General features: G+C 44.6%; 1 protein-coding gene across 1 annotated transcript; it reads left to right on the forward strand.

Moving 5' to 3' along the window:
- Positions 1–2017: 2017 nt before the first annotated feature.
- Positions 2018–22777, forward strand: PPM1D (protein phosphatase, Mg2+/Mn2+ dependent 1D). The gene is made up of 6 exons (XM_048966563.1): positions 2018–2485; positions 7170–7398; positions 9637–9761; positions 17465–17655; positions 17925–18167; positions 21359–22777. Exons 1-6 carry the CDS (start codon positions 2056–2058, stop codon positions 21911–21913), a joined length of 1773 nt encoding a protein of 590 aa, XP_048822520.1. The 5' UTR covers positions 2018–2055; the 3' UTR covers positions 21914–22777.
- The last annotated feature ends 34 nt before the right edge of the window (positions 22778–22811 follow it).

Genomic DNA, 22811 nt, shown 5'->3' on the forward strand with positions numbered 1-22811 from the left:
AACTGCTCTGAGTTAGTACTTGTGTGCACCTTCTTCCCTGCCACTCCTACTGAGAAGGTCGGTTTGTTTGCACACTTTGCTGAGTGTAGACCCATAAACTGACTTCACAGGCAGTGCTGTGTGACGAGCAGTGCAGTGTGTTGGTGTAAAATGCTTTCCTGCTTTTTCTGCCTCTGTGCCTCTCTTCTCTTCAGTACTTCAGATCCAGGCATGTGATCCCATCTGTCTTGCTCCCCTTTGTTTCCTCTTTCTATTTTGAAGCCTCTGAGCTTGTGGATGGGTGATTCTCAAGGATACTCCATGAGATCACCGGTGGCTGTCTGGCAGAGCATGTGGTGTCTTAGAGAACACCAAAAGCATTCCGTGGAAGCAGTGTCACTTCTGATGTCAGTAAACCTTAAAGATTCATTGTGTTAAACTTGGAGCTGCTTAACCTATTTTAACATCATCACAGCTTTTGGCTAAAGATGGTGTCATTTTATAGCCTGTTTAGCTTAAGTCCATTTGAGATTTTTTTTTTTTAAATACAGTTAAAAACTAACAATTCGGCATTCACACAAAAAGCTGTCATTTTATTTATGAGAAGTGACCTTAAATTAGCTGAACCAGACAAAGCAGTAATAATCTTTATACAGACACTCTGAAATGATTTCATTGTTTTCAGTTTTTCTTCCCTGGAAACTCAACTTTTGGATGTTCCTCTTTCTGCATGTATCTGACTTAGTTAAATCTCTCTTGTGAGCTAAAGGGCTTCACCGAGGAATAACAAAGAACCAGCAAGTTTTCAGTTGCTGGAGGACCAGCTGGTTGTGTGCCCTGGGAAACAGCAGCACCGTTGTTTTCCAGTGCTGATTTTAGGAATGTTGTTGCATCCAAAAAAATGTTAATGTACTGGAATTTGATTGGGCCTGTGAAGGAAGGTATGGTTGGTACATGGTGTTTGACCAGGAGTCTGCTGTCATAACTACCTTTTCCTCCCTTCATTTCCTTGTCTTCACAAATGACTTGTTATCTAGAATGCGGTTACACGGAGCACAGGGGGAGGAGTCAATCTGTTCTGGAGGGGCCTATGGTTTTCTGCTCTAGATTGGTTAGAAAATTATTACCTATTTTGAGCTGCAGTTCTTGGACTGGCTCCATTTATTTAATTATGAAATAGGAAGATTGCATTTACTCAGAAGTAATGCTGAGACTTCAGTTGTCCCTGCGATTAAACAGAGCTATAACACAAATTTAGCAGCAAGTGGACCTATTTAAAACACCACGTTATGAAGCTTAAAGGAGAGGTTTGTTTTCTTTTCAAGCAGGATTTCTCAGTTCTATATTTGGCTGTTGATCTGGTGATTGATCTGATGGTATAAAGGCCCGTAGAATCAGGGAGGGATAGTTATCTCATTGGATTACTGGGGATTAATTCATTTGTAACGGGTTTTCAAATCCCTACAAGCTCTAGAAATGCAAAGCTTTCTTGATATATTTCCTGTTTTTAAGTACTCTGACTTTGATGTGGTTAATGGGAGGAAATCCAAAGCGTTTGAGCACTTAGGCCGAAGAATTGTCACCGTTTTAAAGAGCGGGAATATTTTTGAGAAGTTCAGGGATCATTTCGGCTGCTTGAAGCTCATAGTGGGAAACAATATCTGGAATTTCAGCCACGAACACGACGCGCACGGGTCCTCCCGCATACAGGGGCTCCCATTACAGCCTTACGCTCCGCGAACGTCGGCGCCGTCCGGCGGGGCGCTGACGGCAGGGAGCGGCGGCCGGCGGCGCTCAGGGCCGGAGCCGCGCTCCCGCCGGCCGCCACCAGGGGGCGCTCGGGAGGCGCCGCCGCTCGCTGCCGCCCCTTCCGGCGGGCGGGGGCGCGGCAGGGGGCGCTGCGGCGCGGAGCGCGGCTCTCCCGCGGCTCCGACGGGGGATTGTCGGGGAGCGCTGCGCGGCCGCGGCCATGCCCGAGCGGCGCCGCCACCAGCGACAATAGCGCGCGGCGGCGGCGGGGCGGCGGCCATCGCGGGCGGGGAGCGGCGGGCAGCGCCGCGCGGAGCCTCCCGCCCCATGGAGGGGCCGTACTCGCTGGGGGTGAGCGTGTACTCCGACCAGGGCGGCAGGAAATACATGGAGGACGTGACCCAGATCGTGGTGGAGCCCGAGCCGCCGGCCGCGGCCGAGCGGGGCCCCGCGCACAAAGGCGGAGCGGCGCCCGGAGACGGCGTTCGGCGGAGGGCGGGCGGCCCGCGGGCGGCGGAGGAGGGAGCGCCGCCGCCCGGCCCCGGCTGCGGCTCCGGACGGCGCCCGCGGCGCTCCGTGGCCTTCTTCGCCGTGTGCGACGGGCACGGCGGGCGGGAGGCGGCCCAGTTCGCCCGGGAGAACCTGTGGGGCTTCATCAAGAAGCAGAAGGGCTTCGGTTCCGCCGAGCCGGCCGCCGTGTGCGCGGCCCTGCGCAAGGGCTTCATCGCCTGCCACCGCGCCATGTGGAAAAAGCTGCGTAAGTTCCCGTCCGGCGGCGCCTTCCAGCGCTCCCCGCCGAGCCCGGCGCTCCCAGCGCGGGGGCGAGGATCGCGGAGCCGCGGTTTGTTTTGAAGGAATCGCACGCCGGGTTTCCCGGTCGCGTTTATTGGGGGATTTCCGTCCTGCGGCCGCAGGGAGTCGCGTGGAACCCGTTTTCTTTCGCGACGGTCTCGACGAGGGAAAAGTTATTTTAGCGGCTGTGTGCTGGCCGGCACGGAGGCTTCTCCCGAGCTGTCCCGGCGTTGCGCTGCCCGGCTGCGCTGTGACTGCCGGCCGTCGTTGAGTCGCTCAGCGCTGCGGGTCGGGGGCGGCGGTCCGGGCGGTACTGGGCACCGCGGCTGGGCTGAGCTCCCAGCGGGATTCCCTTCTTCTGTAAGGTGAGAGTTACGGCTCAGAGTAGGGTTGGTTTTATGAGTGTACTTCTATATGTGGCTCGATAGGTTTGTTTATGAATTAACGTGTGTACGGTATAATGTGTGTTTCTATGTATTTGGAAGTCCCAGGAAAAGATAGTATGTGAATAGTGAGCGTATAGGGGCAGTCAGGAGGGAGCACGAAGTCAGATCAGAACCATAGGTGCAGTGCTGACAGCGGGCCAAGGGAGCAAGCAGAAAGGAATTGCATTTACAGCTGAGCGGGGTTTCGAGGAAGTCAGTTGGGCCCGGGGAGAGCTGTGCTGTCATAAGTTTCATTTTCTTTTTCGTATTTCTTGAATAGCAGAGCAGGAAAGTTGCGCAAGTGTCAGATATGGGATGGGAGTGCCAAGGTTGGGGCATGCTGGTGCTGGACCGAAAGGAAGAGGTGTGAGTTGTGGCAGCAGCGCTGCCTGCAGCTGGGTGGTGAGGGTGGCACACAGCACAGCAGTGTGGGCAACGACGAGAGGTTCTCTGCCTGTGGTGTCCCTGGGCTATTCTTTGTCACCGTAACAAGGTATAACTGCAGAATAGAGAGGGGTGGAGTGAAATGAGAGAATGCAGGAAATACTATTTTAGTTTGGTAACAGTGCTTTGGTTGTGGAACCGATTTAAGTTGTTGTCAGAAACAACAGAGCTCTGGTTATAAGTATATGGTGTCAGTTTTAGGTTATACAGTAAGCATTTCTATTGCGTGTTTGGTAACACTGATGTCTTCTGCATGTGTGGAGTTTAATGGGAGAAAAGGATGAGGACATGGACAGGGAGTCCATCACTTGTCGTGCTGTGCTTTGGAATCCTGGTGCAAAGGGTGGGCTGGGTGCAGGATGGGGCCTGGTGCTTCCAGCTGATGGCCCTGGAGGAGCAGTCTGTGCTCAGGTGCCCCTGGGAGCAGCGGGTCGTCCTGTGGCCATCTGTGATGAACAGCAAGTGTTGATGTGCTGGTGATGAGTATAGCAGAAAAACTGAAGCAGGAAAATACCCTTTGGTCACTACAGATGATTAGTGGGGTTAATTGTATTAATGACATTCCTAATTCTCTGAATGTTAAAGGGCTTCCAAGGTAAGAGTTATGATTTGAAGCCCGTTTCCACAGATGGAAGCAGTAGGGAAGCTTTCTGCATGAAGTGTGCTCAGCAGGTCCCAGGTCTTGACACTTTTAGCTATGTAAATAAACAATGCAAAAAGCTTGCTTTTAAATACACTTATCTTGATACTTTTAAAAGCTTTTTGTTTTTTTAACCACTACTAAAAATTTAAAATGTAAAAAGTCATACACTTCTGTTGTGCTTATAACTCTTCCTTTAAATTTAATTTGAGCAATAGAAGTTGAACAGTTCATTTTGTTCGTAATAAATAGAATTACTTTTTGAATTTTTGCTGTGAAGTCGTCACTTCAGAGTTGTTCTTGTGCAGGCTTACGAGTTTGTGAGCGTTCCTATCTGAAAGGGAGCTCTGGTACCTAAGGCAATACAGGCTTTCAGGATGATGCAAAAACTTCATCCTCTAGAGCTGAATTTAAAGTTCCTGTAGCATTTGCTTGTTGAAAGCTTGATAAGATTTTTGGCATCACCGTGATCTGAAATGAAATATTGTAGTTTGATTTAATGTCTTTAAAAACAGCAAAACAAAAACGAAATCTGTTCTCTAGCAATCTGTGATATACTGAATGCACATTAATCTCTTATTTTGTCAAAAATATGCAGAGACAGAACTTCCAGAGCTCTGTGTGGAAGCAGCCAATGTGCTTTAGGTCATCGGCCGCCCGTTGGAGGCAAATGCGCTGCTTCCACCGCAGCCACGTGCTTTGTTCTGTTGGAGATGGGCTCTCCAGGTGCAGGAGCTGTGTTCTGGTGTGGCAGCTGTTGACTGTGGGTTGTTAGTTTTATGGTAACTTCATGCCCTGTGCTTCGTCCCCTGCAGTAGAAGAATGGTGCAGGAAGCCATTGCAGTTTACAGTTCTGTGCACTGCGTGGTTTGTCTCTTCAAAGTGTCTGAGTATTTTGTGCACCCGCATCGCCTGGCTCCATTCATGCACTGTGCTGTCTCATGAAAGTTTTTTTCAGATCCAAGGCCCCCAGCTGTAGTGGAATTGTCCCATGCTGAGACATAGCAGCATTCCTAGGCCATAGCTTAATATGACAGCGAATACCAAACTGGGGATGTGGGCCCTGCAAGTGAACTTCTACAAACTTGTTTATCCCAGCGTGCTGCCCAGACAGGTTTTCCCTTACTGAAGGTATAGGAGTGATGTGAAATCCACAGGTGCTTCGTGTGTGGTGGTGAAGTGTGAATTTTGTTTTGAGGGCTCAGTTGTAACTTCAGGGTTTCTTTTAACTTGATAATCTAGTGCAGTATTACAAATTGTTCAGTTTATAGCAGTGGTAGAAACAGAATCCTGACCTGCGGAGGACAAGCTGGGCAAGTGGCTTCACCTGAGCTAGGGAGAAAAGTCAGGAGTTTTGATGCTTGTGTTAATTTCTGATGAGACAGTCCCTACAGAAAGGAATTTGCTGTGCTGTGTGTCGTGCTCGTTTCTAACCAAGGGTGAGATGTAAACTGCAATTGCTTCTGTTGAAGCCCCAAATTGGAGGCTGCTGTAGCAATCTTTTTCTCCTAAGTGGGTGCTTTTATTTCTGTGCTCCTCATTTCCCACAAAGACCAGTATGATTCTCTACTTTATCTTATTGCTATTGAGGCGTTGTTACACTGACAGAAACTCATTTTCTGTTCAGTCAGTTGTTGAAGCTCTCATTCCTGCTTGGCTTCCTCCCTCATTTGCTTCCATTTAGAGTGTGTTACATATACTAGCCACTGTTAAAATTGCCAGACAGGTGCTTCCACTGAGCTGACTGTTTGTGTCCTCAAAATAACGTTGCTTTTAAGGAGAAAGTGTGATTCAGTATTTACAACGCAAAGCTAGAAACCTTTGTTAGGGCTCAGAGGTTGGAATGATGCTGGATCTGCTGGCTGCTCACTGGAGGAGATGCTGCAATTGCCATCAGAGTGGCTGTGCTGTACTTATGCTTCCCCAGGCATCTGAGCAGCATTCAGTGGCAGTGGGGCTCAGTGAGTCGCTGTTCTTCTGCTCTGCATGTTTGTGGCTTTGGAGGAAGGCCTCATTTCTTTTTTTCTTGTGTGGTGCTGTGACACTAAAAGATGAGGAAAAGATAACTCAGTGCTTTGGCTGTCTGGCTAGGATATTTCCTGCAAGCAGTGTGTCACAGTGGAATTTCGGTGTTGTACAATAAGCACGGGTTGTGAAGAGCAGGAGGTAAAATGTGACGAGGAGACAAGCCCTTGCTCTTTATCTTAAGGCTGATGGGTGCAGTGAGGAAGGAGAGCAGGGTGCTGCTGGTGGGTGAGGGCAGCTGTTATCTGCGGGTGTGGGAGCAGGGAGGAGCACTGGTGTGCCTGATCGTTCTTAATTGGGACAGCCCAGTCATTTCATGGTGTTTTGGAAGAACAGCAACTTGGAAATGTAAACTTGAATAGACAAGGGAAGACAAGAGAGAAACTGGATGTGAGTTGTGAGAATAGTATAACAAGGAATTGAGATGTGTTTTGAGGGCAAATCATTTGAGTAAAAAGCAGCTTCCCCTAACTGTACACAGGACTTTTACTGTCCTGAAATCAATGGGTATCTTCTCTGCAAAGATCCAATGTTGGGTTACAATAACACGCTTAGTTTGCATTATTCAGTCCTCCAAAAGGAAACATGAATGAAACAGTTGAGATATTACTCAGCTTAAAAGTTGTTTGGCATATCAAAGTAAAATAATGTGTTCTGAGGGAACTGGGAAGGTCTGAATGGTTTGATTGGCAGCCAGGTGTCCAGGCAGGGTGACTCAGTTGGGAGCTCTTGCCTCTTCAGACAGGGAAGTGAGCAGCAGACCACTTAATGTGTGTCAAGCTTGATTGATCTGCTCAGCATTCGAGTAACACTTCTTCCCACACGTTCTCGTTCCTCTGGTGATGCTTGGAAAACTAAACCTGAGGAGACGGTTGTTGGAGTCCTATCTCAGTGTCTCCTCTTGGCTTTGTTTCCATGTGAGCTGTGGTTGTGGCAGTGTGGTATTGATGTAGGGGCCCTGTCTGTGCTGCTTTGCTTGTGGCCATGCCACAGTTACACACACCCTGGTGTAGCAGCATGCAAACCTCTCTGACACACCCTTGATCTTGAAAACACCTTTGGTTCCACAGAAGTAAAAACGAAGGTCTTTCTGTTCTCTTTTTTCCTCCCTGCAGCAGAGTGGCCAAAGACCATGACCGGTCTCCCGAGCACGTCGGGAACCACCGCCAGCGTGGTCATCATCCGAGGCTCCAAGATGTTTGTCGCTCACGTGGGCGACTCCGGGGTGGTGCTGGGAGTCCAGGATGACCCCAAAGATGACTTTGTGAGAGCTGTGGAGGTGACACAGGACCACAAGCCTGAGCTTCCCAGAGAGAGGGAGAGGATTGAAGGCCTTGGGGGCAGGTAACAACCTCTGTGCTTCTCGCTTCAGTTTTCAGTTTCCCTGGGTGCTAATGATGCTTTTGTTTCAGCTAGGCTTGGGCTTGTTAGTTTAGGGCTTAGCAGGCCAGTTGGTGAGTCTCGTGGCCTGCTTGTATTCCTTCAGTGTCTATGCAATTACTTTTCTTGTAGATAATCACAGAATGGTTATGATCTCTGCTGTGGCATATCTGTTTGTCAAATGGTGGAATAGAGCAGTTTTAATGGAAAAGACACTGAAATGTCTTTCCCCATGCATTCTTCATTGTTCCTGAGGTGATACTGGCAGCTGTTGAGTAGGCTCTTCAAAGTTTCTGTTAAAGGAATATAAAAGAGATAAAATTGAAACAAGGTACTGGTTTTGTTGCATTTAAATGCGTGCTTAAAATGTTAAAGTGCCACATCTGAACTTGTATCTCAATATTAGTACTTTCTTCACTGTCAGGAGCTGGCAGATGTTAGAACATCTCTGAGTTGTGGCTGATGAATGTTCCCTGTAAATGGGGAGGAAAGCAGGCAGCCTTGTCAGATGGCACTAATATTTTGAGACAAACCCCAGGGCTCAGATTTGGCATAGCTTCACAGGAGCTCGCTGTTCTTTCGTTCCGCAGTACTGCACCAGATGGATGGGCAGAGTTTCCTTCTCTTAGCAGTTCAGAGGGAGAGAGCACTGAAGGTTTTCCTGTTGACATCATTCACACAAGAACCCTGTCAGCTCGTTAACCTTCAGATATCTGTATCGCTAGCAGGTGGAAGCTGATCAGATATCTGTATTTGGGGTGGGAGCTTCTCAGAAAGGGCAACTTGCAGCTTTGCGAAGTTGGAGTTCATAGATGTGTGGGTTTACAGGCTGTTCATCTCAATGTCTGAAACAGGTTTTGAAGGAGTGTTCCCTGAGACTTTGTATCAGCAGGAGCAGTTAAACTTTTTTAGCTTTAACTTTTTCTGCTCCTGCTGCTTCTGGCTTTTTTTTTTTTTGTTTGCTTTGTTCATCTAGACTGGCTGGTAAAACCAGTGCAGGCTGTTGTGAGGCACAGGGTGGGAGTGTGGTGGAACTGTCACTATGCCTATTAATGTCTTCTCTTTTCTTAGAGAAAATTGGGACAAGTTAACGTGAGGGCGTGATTGTTTATTAAAAATGGAATTTTCAAAGTAACAGTCCTGGAATACAGGCTGAAATCTTCCAGATAAAGGCTGAAGTTAACATTGTGTAACTATTAGTTGTACAAATGGATGAGATGAATTTTAGGCTGTGGTGCTTGCTGCACTTTCATGCAGAAGGATGGAGCTAAACATGCCTTTGTTGTTAAGGCCTTTGAAGTCTCAGGAAGTGCATCTTGAATAGCTTCAGTATGAGGAATCTTGAGGCTGTTCCAGAGCGCCTCAGTTTCTAATTACCAATGGCTGTTCCTTGGATAAAAGTTAACTTTTAAGCATCTCCTTTTTAGTTTGACTGAGCTTTGGTCGTTTGTTGTTTCATTACCTTGCTTGGTACCTCGTGCTCTCCCTTCTTTCTTCCCTATTTCTTCCTGCTCCATAGTAGTGGGTGCGTTTGCATAGTAGCTTCTATTTTGACCCTTTTAATGCCATTTGTGAGAGCTAAAGCCATTGCTTGGTGCTATGGAGCAGGTGTTAATGCTTAAAGGCAGAGTTGTTTCTTCCCGTGTTGTGCTTCCAGCAGATAGCAACTACAAACAATTCCTCTTTTTATTTCTCCCTCATGTTGGTTCACCAGTAAGGAAATTCCTCCAGAAGACTACTCTTATCTTTTTCCTCTTCCCAACTGCACTGTGCTGCTCTTTAGTGCCAGACTTTGGCAGATGGAGAAAAGTGAAGGAGGAACTACATGATATTTTCACCCGAGTTTATGTTGATGGTCTTCATCTAAGGAAAGCAATTTGTCTTTTGCTTTTTTTGCTGGTAGATTAAAAAGATGCTCTTACATCTGGCTGTTGCAGCCAGCCATAATTTCTTCCAAGTTTTCATTCTCTTGCTTTTTCTTTTCTTCTGCCCTTCATCTCTTGCTTTTCCATTTATCTTAATGTGGAATGAGGCTACGCAAGCGGTACCAGGTGTTTTGAAGTACTGTGCTGTGCACCTCACTGAGGGCGCTGTCATTACTGACTCCGTATTTGCATATTTAATTATTCTTATGTCATTGAAACAAGCTTTCATTTCCAGTTCCTTTTTATATAACCCCTGTTCCTTTCTGGTGATTTTCAGTGTCATCAACAAGTCCGGTGTGAATCGTGTTGTGTGGAAGAGACCTCGCCTGACCCACAACGGCCCTGTGCGCCGCAGCACCGTCATCGACCAGATCCCCTTCCTGGCCGTGGCCAGAGCGCTGGGTGAGTGCCCCTGTGTGGGAGTGAGGCATCAGCGCGCGGCCCCCCAGAGCTGAATTATACCCTGCTCTGCCAAAACATTTGGCTCACAGGGAGTTGGTCACTTGCTGTGATTATAAGGCTTTCTAAAATTATGAGCCTTGGGGGTATTTTTAATACAGTGCAAACGTAACTTTTCCAGTGGAGCTGTAGGAGGTGGCATTGGGGAACACGGGAGTGGTTGTACGACGTGCAGTACTTCCATCTCAGTTCTGATAAAGACGGTACTTCCTCTTTGTTGCAAATGAAAATGTGGTGAGTGCCTCCAAGACATACAGCACAGTCAATTTCTTACTGAGACAGTAATTTTTGGCTAGGTGGTGGTGAGATTGTTTTGCTGCATAGCAACCAAAGCGCTTTGTTCTTGTGTCTCTTTGTAAATCTGTCGTCTTTCAAGACAATGTAGATTAAGAAAAGGGTAGAAGCCAGCCTGTGTGCTCTATCTATAACTCTCCTTTGCAATAGTGTTGGTAATGGGAAACTATTTTGAGGAACACTCTAATAGGGACGAAAATAAATACAACAGTGCCTAGCAAGCTTGTTAGGAATGCTTTTTTGGAAAGTACTTAATAACTTGATCTTTGGCAATCTCTTGCCCATGTGTGTTAGTATTTTCTAGCCAGTTGTTTTCCTGAAACCTTACTGCCAAATTCCAGTCTTTTGCTGTTTGCTTTCCTTCCTTCCTCCCTCAGTGAAGAATTGTCTATCCAGATTTATTCAGTATAGGCTAGATTCTATGAAAATATAGCATCGTGGGTTTTTTTTACCTGTGAAAACTGTTCTATGACTTAATTTCTTGGCAAGTGTGGTGGTTACGTGATAGTGCTGTCAGTGTTCCTAGATCAGCTGGCAGTGTGTCACAGGGACAGTCTGTTCCTGGGGCTGTGGTCATCTTGTGATAACTGCATAACCTTGCTGTGTCTTATTTCAGAGGCAGTCGTGTGTTTTGCATGGATTTGTCAGATGTCAAGAATTGTGCAGTGGTCTTACCTTGTAAAACATACAGCTATAGAGGCCACAGGTGATTGAATGCTAATCTTTTTCATAAAGAAATTTTTTTTTCCCCTCTCTTTATCTTTCAAATCTCACTGTGTATCATTGTAGACAAGGTAGCTGTTTATCTTATGAATAATAAAATCTACCTAAGATATTAAGTCCTTTGGAGTTGATGGATGGAGATCTTTGCTAGTTGTCTACCAAGTAATATCGCATTCTTTACCTCTTTTCTGCAAAGTGTCTGTGTTTGTTGTAGGTTACAAAAAGTGGAACAGTAATTTTAATAGATTTTTCATTTCTACACTTCTGAATTTGTTGTGTACAAAAACCTCAATGACTTTTGATCCAGTTCCTCTCAGCAAGTTGAACAAAAGGATTTGGCTGGGTTCTGCATGCAGATGGGAATTCAAGGAATGATGCATCTGTTAGCCCCCTAGTGCATTCTTTCCAGTTGTGTGGATGAGGAGGATTACTGGGGAGTTTTAGGTCTGAGGAACAAGAACACTTTGTAACAATACTTGGTGTCAAAAGTTAGATTTGAACACTCAAACGGGACAGTGTGCTCTGCAAATCATGTAGGAGAAACAGGTTTACAATGTGACGATATTTTGGTATTTGCCTGCTGGGGAGCCTCCAAAAGCCTCTTTGCATTCCCTTCTGAGGAGGTGTGACAAACCTCCTGCAAAAAGGAACGCAGCTGCTTTGCTCTGCAGGACCCAGATGGTGCACAGACGCTCACAGTTTGGAAACAGGATTTAACTTCTTTCTGAGGCCGACAGGCCCCTTCCACTGCTTACAGAAGACCTACCACAACTGAAACCATTTGCATTCAAGCTATTGGAGGCCTGCTCAACCTCTTGGCTGGTTCCCAGGTTGCTACCCTGATTGGCACAGCTCTGCTACGCTGGAGCTTCTCCAAGTGGAGTAGTAACTGGCAATGCTGCCATACTGGTCACCAACACTCTAGTCCATTCCCTCGCGATCTAGCACAGAGATTCTTCTTGTTAATTCCAAATTTGCTTGTTATTCTCAATAGAAACCCCATGTTGCAAAGGTCTGAGGCTTATTATGTGGACAGAAATTTTTAGGTGGACAGTGAGATTGCTGCCCTGCACCTGCAAGGCAAACAGAGTTGTGTATTTATTGTCTTTAAAATTATCTGATTTTTTTTTTTTAAAGGAAATATAAAACATAGCTGTTTGTTGTAAGAGAGAGGCAAAAGTTCTTCCTTAGGCCATAATTGTTTGTGTGAGTTTTTTGGCATCCATAACTTCGTAGCAATTGTCCACTTGATATGCTGTCCCTATAACAGATGTGTGGTAACTCACTTTACTCAAAGCCTCTTGTGTAATGCAGGGATGTGAGTGTGCAAATTGCTGGGTGCTATTCAATGTAAATAATCAGGAACAGGAAGCCATTGTGTAACTTGCTCGTGTGTTTTGAAGAGTGTGTGTCATTGCATCATGCATTACTGTCTCTCTGCCACAGATTTGCAAGTTGGATTTTTTCCAGATGGCATCCAGGAGGGTATTTTAGACTCCAGTGAGCATGCTTACAAATGTGTGTCTTGGGGAAAAGCACTGAGAGAGAAAATAACTGTGTATGTATAGCCTTGTAGTGTTCCAGCTATGCTAGCTGTCTAAGTAACGTAGCCCTTCAGTTTCTGGGACAAAACACAGGATGAAATACAGGAAAATTTTTTTATCCTTGGGAGCAAGTTTTGGATTTTGGAGTAATATCTAGCCTAGCATCTGTAGTGCTTTCAAAGATGGTATACAAAGTAGGGAAGGTATTAAAAGAAATCTATAGCCTGAGTTCTCAGTGTCTTACAGTGTAAATTGAAGCATCTTCCTTGGTTTTTATACGGATGACAGACCCACCCCCTTCTGCTTGTTCTTGGTAGAGTGCCTCCAAAATACAGAGTAGACTTTTTTGTATTAACACAAATGTTCTGCTGACCTCTAGAAGGAGCTGTGCACCAGAACAGTGAACTCTCAGTGTATGGCTGCTGTGAGGGTGCTGGCTTTGACAGTGACATGGAAGCGGTTTTCCAGAGCACTGGCTGCAGAATTGCTGCTGTAAAGCTCTCTGAACATGCGTGCTGTGAAGAAGGGTATGGCTGACCTCAAATGATCTGCTTTCATTCTTGTGTGAGGCTTTAATTCTTGGGGTGCACTTAAATGTGTGTGCATGCAAACCTTCAGAATCTGCTGCCAGGTAGAACAGACGTAGTTGCTTGATGGTATTTGCATAAGCTGGTAAGCGATATTTAAACACTGCACAGTTCTACTGATACTGCTTTCTATCCATGTGTGTCATACATATGGGTTTCTACTCTTGTTCTGGAGATGTCTTACTTCAGCTTGAACAGTTTTCTCCACCCTTGAGACAAACTGTGCATGTATGCCTGTACAGAATGCAGAGAATGCATTTAACTGTGCATACTTGTGTTAGTTACACACACAATGTGAAGGCACATGTGGATCTGTTTAGCTTAAAGGAGCAAGTTCAGGGCTTTTTTCCTGCTCGTTGCTGACTGGAGCTCCATGTTCCTCTTCTACTCTCTTTTCTTTGTCAGAATAAAAAAACTATGACGGTTGTTTCTCCTCATAGGTGGGACTTTATCCAGGTTTGGTCACTGTATTCTTCTGTTTTACCCCTTGTCTTCAGCTGAGCAAATGCTGTCTAGGGTTGAATGTCATTTAGAGACTGCAATCCCATTTTATTGTTCATTTGAAGATTTGATTCAAGGCCAGAAATAATGAGTAGCTTCCTGGGTGTCACTTCAGCTCTTCATTTCTGCTTTTGCATCCCACTTCTTGTAGGCTTTTCTCTGACACTTGGTCAGTGTGCTCTGGCACAAATACCTTTCTCCTCTCTTGCTGTGGTTTTGCTGACTTGTGAGCAGAGATGAGCACGCTTGGTGGGGCTGTCTTGTGCAGTTCTTAAATCTTAAATTTACATCATTTAGATGTAAATGTTCTGTTTGCTGTTGAAATGATGTCCTTGTCTGTGCTTTCCTTTTTTACATAGTGTTGAAGGTAAAATTCTTGCTCCTAAAGGGAACGGTGAAAGTTTTAAAACCCCGAGCACTTCTGGGAAAGTTTTTGGCTCGCTGCTACCCTCAGTTTTGTCCCTGCTCCTCAGACTGAACCTCGAGATCACCGCCGGGTCGTAGGAGCGGGGCACCGCGTTGCGTTATCGCTGCGCTGCTGGGATGACGCCCTCTTGTGGCTGTAGGGCCGGGCTGCCGCGAGGGCCGGTGAAAACGTTTTCCACCTCAGCTTGGGCTGAATGATCTGAGGTGGTTACTGTTCATATCCTCGCTGAGGTTTGCCTTGCTCCCCAGCAGCAACAGCTCACTGAGTGGAGAAAGGGAGTTCTGTAAGTCTTCTCTGTACCTAACAGGCCTTTCAGATGAGTTGTGACTTAAAAAGATCTGGGATTAATCAAACTGGGTTTTCCTCTCTCAGTGGGTCTTGTAAAAGTAACCTTTCTTCCCTCTAATAAAACCAAAAGGTATTTTGGTATTCAAAACAATGTGCTCCAGAAACGTAAATGAAGGGCTTGATTTATGACTTTTGGATGAACTGATGCTATAAGGTGGCTTTGGATTTGATCCAGTCTAGTCTCCACATGTGATGGTTTTTTTTGTTTGTAACCAGTAACTTTTCTGGCACTGTCTGAGTTGCAATTAGCTTTATCTACTATATTTTAGAGGGTAATAGCAAGCAGATAGGCAAACTGCACCCCAAAAGAAATGTTCCTGGATAGAAGTTTTTTCAAGAAGAAGGTTGAGTTTTATAGATGTTTGGTTTTTAATTCAGAATGAAAATAGTACAGCTCAAAGTGAAGCCTGAGAACCTGGGATTCCAGTTCCAGAATAGTAGCCTTTGGCATATCACGTCATCCTGCTGTCTTGGCTTTCCAGTCTGCTCAGGGGTCACTTGTTTGTCTGCTTGCTTTGGGACAGAATTAAAGACTTTATAACATTTCTGCAATGCCTGGTTTGTTCTGCTTTCTTCTCCCTTGTTTCCTTCCAGAATTGTAACAGGGAGGGCCCCGTGTCAAGTGGCTTCCTCCTGGTTTTGTCATAGATCCCTCAGCCGCTGCGGATGCTGTGTCCTCCAGCTGGCTGGGGGAAGACAGCTGACACAAGAATTCGATGTATGCAGCAGCTTTAAAAAGCATCAGCTCAGTCTGTGGTGCCCTGCCCCGTTTTAAAGGCAATAATTAAAGAGGCCTCGCCCTGGTAACGTGCCTTGGCCTTTGCTGGCTTGGAGTTGAAGGACCTGCAGGAAATGTTCTTTGTGAAGTACTCTATGCAGTGCCCTTCTGCCACGGCTCATTTGCCTGTTTGATTCATCTGTGGTGATACAACTTCTGTAGTTTCAGTTCCTCTGTCGTTTCCTGGGTATTTTAGGCCTTGATAAGTGCTGAGTACCGTTGAAAGTAAATCTCCTGGAGGTACAGCTCAGGGTTCCTCATGTGTCTTCACCCTCTGTGCACTCCAGCAGCTCCTTGCTGTCACAGCCCATTGTAACCGGCGTGACGTTCCAGGCTGTCACCCTGCAGAGCGCTCTGTCTCTTGGAAGAAGGCTCTGAGTCACTGGATTGTAACTCAGCTGTTTGCTCAGGAAGAGCAACAGATGGCCGTGATGACATGTATGTGGCTGAACCAAAATTAAATCGTGTTGGGTTATTTTTATCTTAGAGCAAAGTATTTCTAATCAAAAAATGATTCAGCTAAAAGCTTTTGTGGATTTTTCTAAACAAACATGAACAACCCAGCAAATAAAAGCATAAAAATATGAAGCTTGTTGGAAGTTGCCGCCACTATTTCCATGATCTGGCACGGTAAGATTCCAAGCTCTTGTTTATTTTATCTGCTGTGTTGATGACAGGCACAATGTGAAGAGCTGTCAGTGTATCAGGACTCTTTTTTGGTGTGATTAATGTACAATAACTGTTGTGCTGGAGCTCAGCTCTTCTGTTACAGTGTTTGTTTTGATCTTGTTGCCAGCTGGCTGGGTTTGTTGGACTCTGTAGAGGGAGAGTGCACCTCTCTCTATGTATAAACAGGGTTGGCTGTTAATTAGCATTTATTAGAAGCATGTGTTTGCTGCAGTGGAGGTGAATTGGTGCTTTAATGAGATTGGACCGTCCATGCTTACTGAAGTGGCGTGAGTTGAATTATTTCTTCTGATTCTGGAAGAGTCTTTTGAGCTGGTTCTTAGCTTAAGGCAAAGCTAATGGAAGGAAGGAGGGAAGACAAAAGCTTATGTCTTATCATTAAAAGGATGGTGATGGTTGCAGCAGGCAGCTACAAACATTTGCTGTAGTAAGTCAAAAGCCCAAAGAAAAAAACCTAACAAAATCTTATGGGAGTTCTTAAGCTTCTCAGCTCTGACATCTTCACTCATTTCTACTTCTGTAGCTGTATGTTCTGCCAGTGCTACAGATAATGTTATTCCTTTGTTGTTATCACTACAGGAAGTTACTTACGAGCCATTTCTGGAGACTTTTCCAGTCTATTGGTGCTATTTAGTATGTTGACAAAAAACAGATAAGGTAGAAGAATCCAGAATGCAGCATTAGTTTAGTAGAAAGGAGGAGGAAATGTTGGTGCAACACCACTCCTGATTTACAGGCCCAACATAAGAAAACCTTCCCTGATTTTCATGTAAACCTGATAAATTAGATTGCGTGTTCAGTTTGAATTTGTTTTGTTGTTCTGTTGGAGTGGCTGTTAATTGGGGTGATGTGGAGGAAGCAGAATCCAGGAGGTGTTTTGATTCAAACCTGACTGAAGTGACTGGGATTCAGTTCAGGCCTCCTTCTCTGCTGGGTGACCCCGAGCTCATTCACACAGCAAGAAAGATTTAAAAATAGAAAGGTTCACTGCATGAGGCCTTCCAAGGGAGAGGCTTTAGCTCTTATTTTCTGCTTTCCTGCTGGAACCCAGGCTCTACTTCTGTTCCTGTGGCTTCCTTCCAACTCCAAAATTTGGCACGTGGTGTTCAGCTGGAAAGGCACTGAGTTCTGCGTGGCTTTGAAAGTGATGCTGTGCAAGAGGAGAAAGGGGGGGAAAAAGAGGTTGATGAGGAAAAGGCTTCAGTCTCTTTCTTTGTCATCTTTGTTCTTTCTCCATGGCACCTGCATGGACAAATACACACAGCAAGAGATGCGTGTGCTTCTGCATTGGTTGAATGGCTGTGGGGGTCTCAGGTTGAAAGGGCAGGGGGGAAGGAGGGCAGTTCCACATCCTGACTGAAAGGTTTTGGATTTTTTTTTTTATTTTCAAGCATGTCTTTATAGGGTGTGCAGAGCAGCACATCATCATGGTGCAGATTGAAGTCTAATGCTGTGTGGATGTTGGGAAGAGAAGGGAGGGAAGAACAGTCTTCCTCAACTGAATTTTAGAAATGGAACTGAAACTGTAGAGACAGCAAAGATTTTGACCAGTGTTTAAGCTGTACCCGAAGCTGGAAAGGCTTTTTTTTTTTTCCTTTGCAACAGTTGAACAAAGACCTTAAAATATAATAAATTACATTGCATCGCTATCGATGGCATGAGACTGGTGGTAGTTGTTTTCACAGGCCATTTCTGGTAGTTGACAAGAATCATATTGTATGCAATATAGCAATTCAGAAACCTGTTCTCTTTGCTAGGTGATCTGTGGAGCTACGACTTCTACAGTGGTGAATTTGTCGTGTCTCCTGAACCTGACACTAGTGTGCACACCATCGATCCCCAGAAGCACAAGTACATTATCCTTGGCAGTGACGGACTGTGGAACATGATCCCACCTCAGGATGCCATCTCCATGTGCCAGGATCACGAGGAGAAAAAGTACTTCATGGTGAGGGCAGTAGGCATCAGTCACTGTGGAAATTTAATACTGTTTTCCTCGTAAAAGTTGCTTAATCTGATAGGTGTGAAATGTACCAATGTACCCAGCAATGGCAGTGCTGTAGAGGCATATTTCAGTAGTTTTGCCACAACTTACAGGTGGTGGTAACATGGCTGATAGCGTGCTTGCGTGTGCTGTCGAATACAATTCATGTGAACTCTGTTTTCAATTTACAAAGTGGACCTGATTGCTTTCTCTGTCTGTCTCTGAACATGAAGGGTGAGCACCGCCAGTCCTGTGCCAAAATGCTGGTGAACAGAGCACTGGGCCGCTGGAGGCAGCGCATGCTTCGTGCAGATAACACCAGTGCCATCGTGATCTGCATCTCGCCATTGCAGGACAGCAAAAACAACTTGGAAAATGAAGAAGAACTGTATCTCAACTTGGCTGAGAGTCCCTGCTATAGCAGCCCTGATACAAACGTCATGACGCCCTCACGCTGCTGCACCCCACCTGTCAAGGTAACTTTTTTCAATGTTTTTAAATGTTCTGTGTGCCAGGGTGGAACCCAGTAAATATATATCAATCTTCCCTTTTGTCTTCAAATGTAACTTCTCTGTGAGCAGCTTAGTGCCATGTGTAGGAGTTGGGGCATGGTGTAGCCGGAGCACTTGGAAACTACTTGTCTGAAACCATTATCAGTGATTTTGATCTAGTTTACTCTTCAAAATGTATAATTACTGTAACTTTATGCATATGAAGTTCAAGCATATTGAAGCAACTTAAAATACGCTGTTTTGTCAAGACAGACTTTCTGAGATCTCAGACAAAATCAAAACTTCTCTATTGAAAGAGGAGCCAGAAGTTTAAAAACAAACCCCAACCAAACGCAGCAGGCTGCCTGTGGAAGCGTTCTGTGTTGTGTGGGCTGTTTTTTAGGTTAATGCACAGGTTAATATAGTCAAATGCACGTTGCAGGGACAGTAAGATCTCCCAGTCTGAAAAGAAAACAGCCTTCCTCTAGTTGGTTTAATGTCCTTTGTTGGAGGAAAGGACATAATACAGAGTCTTTGTTCGGGTTAGAAACTTTACCCTTTAATATAAAGCAGATCTGCTTGGAAGCTTTTTTGCCCTAAGAACTAGAATATAGTTATGAGTGGATGTTTGCTTCAGTAATTACCAGCTGCTCCTGATTTAAGTAACTGTCCTTTGAAGTTCCACAGTATCTTTGGATAACGGTCCTTGGGGCGAAGTAGAAAAGAAAGCAAAAAATTAGAAAGGGATTCCTTCACATTCCCTTGGCAGAGAAAGCAGCTAGTAAAACGGCAGGCTCAGCCTTCCTCTCTCTTTCCCTTCCACTCAATATTGAAAAACATATGAAAAGAGCCTAAAATGGTGAATTTTTTTTGAATTCTAAGTATTCCAGAACTGAAGAAGGAAGGTAAGGGGAGAGGAAAAGAGGACTCAAATAGTATGGCAACTGAGAATATTAATTAGCAAAATAATATGTACAGGCTTTGATGCATAAAGCTAAAGGCAAATACATGATCTAAATTAGATAATGAGTTCTTAAAAACAAGAAAAAAAAGAGTTGATTTTTTCCAAAATGTCTGCAAAGAAATGAGAGATGGTTTAGCAGATCAGTCGCAGCTCCTGGAGGTCACTGTGGTGTGGCTATAGGCCAGAGCAGACAGAGGTAGCAATGAAAGGGATCTTTTCTCTCCAGAGAATGATTAGAAGCATGGATAGCTTGGATTTGTCACAGCTGCTATCTTGCAAAAACAATTTGGAAATAAATGTGAGAGTAAATTGAAGTTTTCTCAATTAAACAAAAGTATTTCTTAATTGCGTATGCTTCTGGCAGCTATTACTAATAAAAAATTAATTCAGTTGCTCCCGAGGCCAGTGATAGATAGGATTTGATTGACTAGGCTGAGAAATTACACGGGTGATTGTTTAAGGTTTCTGTTTTGTTACATCAGTTGTTAGCAGGCTTCTTGGAGTCTCTGTCTTACCAGAGCCTTATTCAATCCCAGTTATTCATCCCAAGCAAAAGATCTTGGCAATAAGAGCTGAAGTGTGAAGTGTCTTGCACAATAGGAAACGTAAAACCTAAATATTGGCTGGAGACACGACGTCAGAAGGGAAGTTGAGCTTAATAATCTTGCCAGTGCTTCTCCAACCACGTTGTCTTAGCTTTCTTATGGCTTCTGCAGGAACTGAGTTGAACAACAAACAAATACACATCTTTCTTGTGTTACTATACATGGAAAAATATTACCTGAATAGCTTTATCTATGTATAAGCAGCAACAGAGGAATAGTGGGAGAGGAAAACCAAATCTAGGTGCTAGAAACAATTCTGATACTCCTCCTTCGGAGTGAATTTTATTAAACTCTTGTATTATATTTTTCAAGAGCTGAGCAGTTGCAGATCTCTTACCAACGATGAGCTGAGGTTCCTCTGTCATGACTTTAAAAGCATGACTTCTTGATAGGAAACGTCTGGACTTGGTCTGATTCATCTGCGTGTGCATTTGAGTTTTCGGCACATGAATTTCTTAATGCAGATGGCAATAACTGCCTTACGTTCATGTTATGTACCATGGCCTTGAAATTTACTTTTGAAGGACTTGCTGAGTAGCTGGGGATTTCTTCACAATTAAATCTTTAATAAGGTCATAACTCATATCTTCAGGGCACTGCGTAAATACTAATTTTCATAATCCCCCTGTGAACAGTGAAAGTAAGCATCGTCCCCGTTTTTCATCTCAGTAAAACTGAGATTGAGGCAGAAACACTTATCAGAGGCTGCAGAAGGGATGGATGGCTGAAGGCAGGATTAGGAAGTCCCTGGTTCTCAGCACGTTGTGTAAACGGCCTCTCTTCAAAGTACGGAACAACTGCGCTTCGTGCAGGGTAGAGAGATGCGCTGTGATGGAGTTGCTTCCTCTGAACTTATAGAGCATGCAGCTAGGCAATAAAGCATGCTGCTCAGCTGTGAGGAATCAGAAACAGCAAATAGTTCTATTTTTAGAATAGCTCAGTCCAATGAATTTATGCTCCACCTTCTGGATGCGATCAGCACACCAGGATATGAAGTTTGTCCATCCTTCTCATAACCAAGTTCTGCAGTAACTGCAATGCCACCCATGACAAAGGTCAGGAGACTTCTGCTCATTGCCCTGGTTGCTTGGCTGTCTGATGAGGTATGAAATCTTCGGAAGTAATGTAAGGTGTGCACATCACAGAATGAGGGAAATCAGATATGCGTGTTGGAAAATGCCTTTAATGGAAACCTCAGGACATTGCAGGCTCTGCTTTCTCCATGGCTTCCTCAACAAACAGAAGATGTGTGTTGATTCCTTATGTAACTTGCTTTATAGCAGCAAAAAAGATGCACAGACCAAATAAGTCTGAGCAGCTCTCTCAGTGAGCAGATTGTCTGCATTGAGACATTCGCAAACTGAGCGATGGAAGTAAATGCTTTCATACAACTGTGTACACAGAGTGCCAAGTTGAGGTGCGCAGTCTGTAACTGTTTCCATCTCTCCATCCCTGCTTCTCTGGGGAGAAAAGATTGTCCTGTTTTGGAGCAGAGTTTTTCTGTCTCTGATTTAGGTTTAGAAATGTTTGTCATACTGTTTTCACCCACAGAAGGTAATGAAGGTAATATTATATTTATGCTTAAGTATACTTTTCTTTCCCCTCAGCTTTTAGAGGATGATCCGTGGCCACGACTGAATGCTTCTGAGTCTGTTCCTTCCCTCATGCATAGCAGCATGATCTCAGAAAAATACGCCGAGCTGCCAAACGAGATTGCCAAAAGCAATTTACCTTCATCAGGAGCGGCCTTGAAGGATTCAGGTCCACAGGACGAGAAGTGCAGCAAAGCGTTGGCTTTGAGGATACAGGAATCCTACAGTAATGGTTTGTCAGTCAGTCTATCCCCATCCAACTCTACAAATTCAGGCACGGACCAAAAAAGCTTAAAGGTGTCTCCTAACAGCCAAACAAAAGCCCAAGATGCGGAGAGGACACCCACAGCAAACTTTAAAAGGACATTAGAAGAATCCAATTCTGGCCCTGCTGTGAAGAAGCCGAGGCGCGGCCTGAGCCGAAACATGGGTGTCCAAGCAGAGGGCATCTCCACAACGCCGCAGCGCAAGAACTCAAACAAGCTGGCCATGCGGCGCAGCCTGCGCGGCCAGAAGAAGCTCAGCAGTTCGCTCTTCCACCCGCCCAGGAAAGCCGTCTGCGTTTGCTGAAGGGCATTTGTGTAGGGGAAGTGTATTTTATTCTGATGGGAATTTTAAAGTTGGTGCAGAAGTTTGAAACTCTTCCTGTTTTAACTTTTTTTAAAGTAGAAACTTTTTTTGGTATCCAACAGCTTTCTCCCGGCCTTGTACTTGCTTGTATTATAACTGTGAATTTTGTAGATGTGTAGGGTATAAGTCACTGTAAAATGTGTGTAAATTTGTATTCCTTCATATTAATGTAGTCTCTTTTTTCTTCCTTGTATAATTGTTAAAGCGGGGCTAAACCTTGTTTCAAAAAAAAAAAAATAAAGTCTTTTTTGTTAATTTACTAAAGTCTTGAATTTGTATACGCTTCTTGTGATGGGAATTTCACAACTTTTTCACTGAAGTAAATTATTAAACAGAATGGAAGATTTGTATTTTCATAGTATTATACGTCCCACTGGAATGTGTCTTTTAGAGAATACACTAGGTCTATATTTTGTTTTTAAATTTTAGATTTCTCTACTCAGAAACATGTGGAAACAGATGTTGAGTTGTGCTTTAGGCAGCTCGATGTCCACTTATTTGTTAATTGAAATACTATGCAGTATCTTATCTAGTTGCATTTTTGTAACATTAATAGTCAAAGTATTTAGCAAAAAATAATCGTGTTTTTAAAACTCCAACTCCCCAGTCATTCAATAAAGCCATTCCCCCATCCCTGCTCTCAGTGTGGCATTTCTACCCAGCTGTTCATGTCTGCCCTATGGAGGTTGAGTTCTCTGCTGTTCCAATACGGATGGTGCTGCTATACCTTTCAACAAGTTCTTAAGTTATTTTATGACAATTTGAGTATGTGGACCACATGTATGTTCACCTAAATAAAAAGTGCGAACTAAACTGAGTGCCTTTTATTTTTTTGCCT

The sequence above is a fragment of the Lagopus muta genome, chromosome 20, assembly GCF_023343835.1.
Source record: "Lagopus muta isolate bLagMut1 chromosome 20, bLagMut1 primary, whole genome shotgun sequence".
In the NCBI taxonomy this organism is placed as follows: Eukaryota; Metazoa; Chordata; class Aves; order Galliformes; family Phasianidae; genus Lagopus; species Lagopus muta.

Bases quoted from the DNA above. Each gene is read 5' to 3' on its own strand.
- PPM1D (XM_048966563.1), top strand. From the start codon at position 2,056: ATGGAGGGGCCGTACTCGCTGGGGGTGAGCGTGTACTCCGACCAGGGC. The intron at 2,486-7,169 runs GTAAGTTCCCGT...TCCTCCCTGCAG, and splicing joins CGCCATGTGGAAAAAGCTGC to CAGAGTGGCCAAAGACCATG. The intron at 17,656-17,924 runs GTGAGGGCAGTA...CTGAACATGAAG, and splicing joins AGGAGAAAAAGTACTTCATG to GGTGAGCACCGCCAGTCCTG.